This window comes from Hipposideros armiger, unplaced genomic scaffold, assembly GCF_001890085.2.
Source record: "Hipposideros armiger isolate ML-2016 unplaced genomic scaffold, ASM189008v1 scaffold_548, whole genome shotgun sequence".
NCBI classification, from domain to species: Eukaryota; Metazoa; Chordata; class Mammalia; order Chiroptera; family Hipposideridae; genus Hipposideros; species Hipposideros armiger.
The window spans coordinates 344,504-350,999 of record NW_017731898.1 but is presented as its reverse complement, the minus strand read 5'-3'; the positions used below and the strand labels follow the sequence as shown (position 1 = coordinate 350,999).

The following is a 6,496-nucleotide window of genomic DNA, read 5'->3' as shown; positions in this document are numbered from 1 at the left end:
CGGGGCGGGCGGCTGGGGGGGCCCGAGCCCGGGCCAGGCCCTTTATAGCCCCGGCCCCCGTGTCGTCAGCGGCCGCGATTGGCTGCGGAGCCAACAAAAGAGGCAGCGCTGTCATCCGAGGCGAGAGAGGGAGCCGGAGAGAGCCGAGGAAAAGAGAGAGAGGGAGGGAGCGAGGGCCCAGAGAGAGATGGAGAGACAGAGATATTGGGGTGGGGGAAAGGTGGGGGGAGAGAGCGAGAGAGAAAGTGTCAGAGAGACCAAGGGAGAGACAGAGAGAGAAAGAGGGAAGAGACAGATCAGAGACACAGAGATAGGAAGAGCAGGAGGAAAAGGAGAGACAAAGGGGGGTAAGATAAGGGAGAATGGGGGTGGGGGAAGACACAGGAGGAGAGACTTAGCTAGAGAGACAGAGACAGAGAAGGAAAGAGACAGGCACAACTAGTGGGGGACTTACAGAGGGGAGAGCCAGAGATAAAGATTAGGGGAGAGAGACTAGCGGGAGGCGAGAAGTATGGCTAGACCGGATGAGAGATGGAGGTCTACAAAGCCAGACCACGAGAGGTCAGGTGTGCAGAGAGATGGGAGCAGGGGCAGAGGGACTGATGGGACGGAGACCAGAACCTTGGGAAAGAGAGAGGGGAAGAAGGGAGAGGAGCATAGACTAAGAGAGATACCCAGGGAGCCCCTGAGGAGGCCGACACAGAGGATCATTTGAAGGCAGAGATGGGAAGACTGACTCCTGAGGGAAAGAGAGACAGCACAGTGACAGGAGTCAGCCTTAGGGGGAGCACGAAGAGCCCAAGGGGAGGAGGTGGAGAATTTGAGTCCAGGAGGGCCCTAGCTACCAGAGGTAGCCTAAGAAGATGTTTCTAGAAGCCATGGAGGAGAGCCCCGGGCTGGGTTCTTCAGGGGGACCAGGGAGAGCGAGATGGGATTGGACATGGCAGGTAGCCAGAGAGATGAGGCGTGGAAGAGGTCAGGGACAATCTGCGAAGGTTGAGAGGTGGTTGGGAAGCCCTGAGACAAGAAGAAGACAGAGCTGAAAAGAGTTTGTGAGCTTGAAATTGAGGCTTGAAAGGGATAAAATAATCAGCAGGCTGGAAAAGGCAGGAACTTGGGTCCACTGGGGGAGGCATGGGAGGAGGCAGGGGCGAAGACCACTGTACTTGCAGAGCAGTCTGGATCTCTGGATTTCTAGCTGTACTTTTGGATCTGCAGGGTGTTAGAAGGATGAGAATGGTCTAGTAGTTTTAGGGGTGTGGATGAGAGAGAGGTCTGTCCTCAGATGCCCGAGTTGGAGACAGCAATTTGCAAGGGGAGAAACCCAGATATGGGACCAGCCCTAGTCTTCAGGTGTGACACTGGGTACAGCCAGAGGGCAGAGGACAAGAATGCCAAGGTATTAAAATGCTCCTAAAGTACTTAACTTCTGGTTCTGGAAACCTCTTCCCAGACCTCAGTTTCTCCAGGCTTATTTCTTGAGTCTAAAGCCCTGGAGGTCAAGAGACAAATAACTAATAGATTGAAAATGTGTGAGGGGACAAGATCTTGCTCATTTACTGGCACACACAATGTTTATTGAATCAGTGGAAGAACATTATTAGCCTTCTCAGGCAGAATAGAGGGACATTGGTTTCCTCCCTGGATTACAGCCCAAACAGTGTCTTAAAGTTAGCTTGATGAAGCACTAGGTGTAAGGACAGAGTTGGGTCGGGCAGCTGGAATGGAATGAGGGAAGAAACAGGGACCAGGTGTGAGGGAGGAAGGTTGGATAGGAATTAGAACCATACTGGGGAGCTGTGAAAAGATGATCCATTTCTATGGAGGATAGGCGCTAAGACCGCAAGAGAATAGAAAGCTAGTTCCTGTCTTCGTTTTGGGCCAAGCCATGGACGTCTCAACATCTATAAAATGAGGATCACACTGCTTACCCTAAACTGGTTGTGAGGATTACATAGCAATCAACCAATAGTGGCCTTCATGGGCTCCTTCTTCCTCATGGTTCTTTTTCTTTCCTTTCTGATCTCCCAGAGCAGTGATTGCCTTTACCACATACTCGGGCATGTCCTGTTCTCCACAATGTTTATTTGATGTCCTTGTCTCAGCAAAGTTGCAAACTGCTTGACAGCAGAGGTGGTGTAAATGAAATTTTAGGTATGTTTTCCATGAGTTCCTTCCTGACTCCCAAGTCTACAGTAGATGCTCTTTCTAGCTCTATCTGCACCATTCTGTGGGGTATGGAGGTGACTCACATAGCTTCTAGACTAGAACGAGGCTGGTTTCAAGCCCCTGCTGTCCCCTCTTCTGTGTGAACTTGGCTCTGTGCCTCAGGTTCCTCATCTGTAAGATGGGGGTTAACAATATTGTACCTATTCTATAAGGTTATGAGGATGAACTGCCTGACACACAATTCTAAATGAATGAATTAGTCATTACTGTTATTCTAATTTATCACCCTCACACGCTGTGCGTGAGACCCAAGAGAGTAGGAACTTTTTTCACCAAAGTATTCCTTAGCTGCTTTGAATAAAGAATGAATGAACCCTGCTGACTGGATCTGGTCAGAGGTGGGTTGGGGAGAGAAAACTGTATTTATGACTATGAGGAGTTACGGGTATCTGTCAAACACCAGAAAGTAAGAGTCAGGCACGACTTCGAAGACAGAAAGGATGTCCGCCTCCTGCTCCCTTCGGAGCAACTTAATCCAACGAGTAGGCAAGACTGCCATCTGGTGGTAGAATCTGAAATTTTAGCTTTTTGGCGGTGGGACTAAAACCACTTTTGTTGTTGTTTTCTTTTTGTTTTTCATACTTCATATATTTTCACTTCAGCTTTCTAGTACAAGACGTTCTATATCATAATGCATTAAGCCTTGTTCTTCTCTTCCAACTTCCCTAGACCTCGCCTCTTCCCTTCACTTGCCCCGGGCTTGGCACTGTTGGGTTTCCCTGAGTTGCAGGACCTAACCCCTGGGAGGTCTCTTTCAGGAGCTTCAGGCTTCCAGCTGCCCTAGACCCAGTCCCGAGGTGGGCGCCCTGCTGGCTTAACGAAAAAGGAGTTGGGAGAGATCGGGGCATTTAGATCTTTCCTCATCCCCATACAAGCTAACCAGCATTTGGGGCCCCACCAACTGTCCTGGTCTCCCGGGGCAACTTCTTGCCAGGGGTGCCCCTCTCCCAGTGTTACCCAAGCAACCTTCAGGCCCGCCTTCTTCAAGGTCCTGACTGATTCACAGCAAATGTGGGTCGGCGCCTAGGCGAGGCATTGAGGTTTGAAGGGTGTGAGCTGCCGGGAAGAGAAGCAGGAGGGTTTCAGCGGGAGGGGATGAAGTTTCAGGAGCTGCTGGAGGAAAGAGGGGCTTGTGTAGCCTCCGGTAGAGGGTCCGCTACATCCTCAGGAAGAGGAACTGCAGGTCCTGGGAGCCAGTCACCAGGGTTCAGGCCAGAGATGCCCGAGCCACTCCCAGAGCTCACGGCACAGCTGGGAATCACTGTAAGGAGAAGGAACTGCTGCTATCCTGCACCCCTACCACCCAGGTCACCCCCCACACCCAAACTGCCTTGATCATCAGAGCTGGGCTCAGTGGGGAGTAACTCAGGATCCCTACTTCTATCTCTTCTCGCTTTTTCCTCCTGAAGTCCCCATTTTTCGGGTCAGCAGACTCATTCCCAGGTAGGGCAGGAGGGGATGGGCTGGGTCACTGAGAAGCAGCTGAGGGGAGGGGGCCTTCCCCACAAGGCTTGCTCCCCCTGCCAGCGTGAGCCTCTGGGAATGTGGTGTGGGGAGGCTATTCTGGGCTGGAGGTGGCCTGTTGGTGGAATGGACCCCTCCTAGGTCTCTGCCCACAAACCCTAACACCCCCTCTCCCCCAGAGGACCTCACTGTGTAATTACCATCCTCTCCCACACCAAGTTCTAAACCCTGTAATTATCCTGCCTGGATCCGCCCTGTTTAACTTCTTTAACCCCAAGGCCTTCTAAGAGAAGTTGGGGGTTTGGAGGAGAGAGCCAGAGTTTGTGTTTGGGAGAGAGGGTGTGGAGGTGGGATACAAATGGGGAACTCTGAGAATTGTTTGGAGTCACAGCTTCCTTTGCCTCTGGTCTCCCGAAAGACACCTCCCACCCCATCACTCAGGCCCAGCCCTCCAACTCTTTCTCACCTTCACTCTCCATTTCCGCAGGCCTCCCCACCTCTACCTGTCTTTCTCACCTATTTACTCCCTCTCTAGGCCCCTGCTGGGATGCTGCTGGGAGCAGCTGGCCAAAGCTGGCCCCATTGCCCAGCTATGTTGGCAGGAGGCACCATTATTCCAGCGGCTGGTCAAGAAAAGGAGGGTTCTGAGTGCAATGTCTGCTTCTCCAGGGACTTCAAAATGCTGTCAGATGTACTAACCCCACAGGTAACAAAGCATGACCTGGGCTGCCAGGTGAGGGGAGCTGATGGATAGCAGAGGGGAACTGGAGGCAGAAATGTTCAGAGGGAATCCAATCTCCAGGAGAGAGCACAGGGCAGTGAAGGTCAAGTTTGTTGTCAAATGAGGTGTGTGTGTGTGTATGTGTGTAACAATGGTGTGTGTACAACCAGAATATCTGGCTGGGGTCTGGGAATGGGAATGGGAGCCAGAAATTAGAAATGTGAGGGCAGGACAATCTTGTCTGGGCTCTGCCTGGGGGTGCTAGTGACCCCCACCCATTCAAACCCTGCCTCATCTCCTCACCCCTAGTTCCCTGAGCTGGAAGATCGCATTCATGGGGAGGAGTCCAACCAGCTGAGAAGAGCTTGAGTGAATGCCCCCAAAGCCTGCAATGCCCTGCTGCACCATCCCCCACCAGCCTGTGCTAGGTGGCCCCCAGCCTCCAGGGCTTCTCTTTGTCATAGCCCTCACCACACTGCATTTTATTGTCTGTGCCTACAGGTTGTAATCACCTCAAAGGCAGGGCCGTGGCTTACTCATCTCCGTATAGTCCTGGTATCTGGCGCGTTCAGGCTTTCAGTAAATGGATGGATGGATGAATGAATGAACGAACAAGTGAATGAATTCTTCCTCAGCCCCTGCCTAAGCCTTTTGGCCTCTTAGTCCCAAGGAACAGAAACCTGAGGTAACCACCCTGCTCCAGCATTGCCTCTCTCATTTCTCCCATGTTCTTCTCTCAGGAGAAACCTTAGTTGTGCGGATCTGTGGCTCTCAGTGGAGACCATTGCATTCGCCAACCACTCCTAGACCACAGCCACACAGCAGCCAAGCTTCTGGCCCAGGCAGTACTCTAAGAGGCTAGAGGCTGGAGCTGCCCGCCCTGCCCACTCACCAGCTGGGTATCTGGATGGTCCCCACTGGTAATTAGTGACACTGGCTGGGACAGGAGCCAGGCAAGGGTGGGGAAAAGAATGGCCAGAAGTCAACGGCTGGAGGCCCAAGGAGTAGGGAAAGGAACAGGGCAAGCAGGGAGGTGGAGTTCTGAGGATGGAGCCTGGCAGTGGGGGGCCGGGTGGGGTGGGGCTGGAATAGGAGCTCAGCCTTGGGCCTTGAACTGGGACTCTCAGGCCAAGGTGGGGAGGAGGGGCCAAAGGAGGCTGGATTGTTCCTCTAAACCCTTTTCTTGGCCACCTTAAGTGGGGTGGAATCCAGGTATTTCTCAAATCAAAGTCATTTTAAAAACAGGGTATGAGGAAGCCTTTATTATTCTTAAGTTAACAAAACTGATCCCCATCATTTCTTCTGTGATCTTTAAAACCGCACTGTGAAGTGAGGAAGGGAGTAGCTTTCCTCCTGCCTGCCTGCCTGGGAGAAAGCTGAGGTTCAGGAACGGTGAAAGTTTAGCAAAGTTACCCCACTTACACGTGTGTGCATGGGGAGCAGAACCTGTCTCGCACTAGGGCGTCTGACCTCAGGGTGCCTTTTTTTTTTTTTAATTTTTTTATTGTTAGTTTCAGGTGTACCTCAGGGTGCCTTTTGCTGGTGGCGGGTATGGTGTAGCCAGCACTGGGGTTTGTGTGTCAAGACCCTGGTTCTTACCTGCAGGTTGCCCCTGAGTGAGTGGATTCATTTTTTTTTTTTTAAAGATTTTATTGGGGAATTGGGGGAGGGGAACAGACAGGTAGACAAATTGCTGTTTTTGTTCTTCAGTCTAGTTGTGGAGGACGTCGCTTCACTGGCCCATGTTGGTATTCTTGCGCTCTTCCCGGGTGAGGCAATCGGTCACCGGCCTCTGGACGGCTGCTCACAGCGGCTCCCGGCAGCTTATACCAGCTGCCGGCCACTCACGCTGGCTGCCAGCCACTACGTAGTTCACCGCAGCCCACTGCAGCCCTGCTGCAGCCTAAACTGTCGCTGGTGACTCACAGCAGCCCAGTTCCAGGTCGAGCTGTTGTTCATCATCTTGGCTGTAGAGGGCAGTGTCACTGGCCCTCAATGTGGGATCCGAACTGCAGCCCTGCTGCTCAGAGCTGGCGCTCCCAAGCGAGCTCTTAACCAGCTGAGCCACTCGCCCGGCCCTGG

At 52.6% G+C, this 6,496-nt stretch overlaps 1 protein-coding gene across 1 annotated transcript in view; it reads right to left on the bottom strand.

The window, feature by feature from the left end:
- GDF11 (growth differentiation factor 11) overlaps positions 1-2,728 on the bottom strand; it is a 12,523-nt gene extending 9,795 nt beyond the window's left edge. The window contains exons 1-2 of the mRNA XM_019668998.1: positions 2,613-2,728; positions 675-739 (exon numbers count right to left, since the gene is read on the bottom strand). Of these exons, the coding sequence (XP_019524543.1) occupies positions 675-739; positions 2,613-2,728 (181 nt within the window). The remainder of the gene's footprint in view (positions 1-674; positions 740-2,612) is intronic.
- Positions 2,729-6,496: the final 3,768 nt, after the last annotated feature.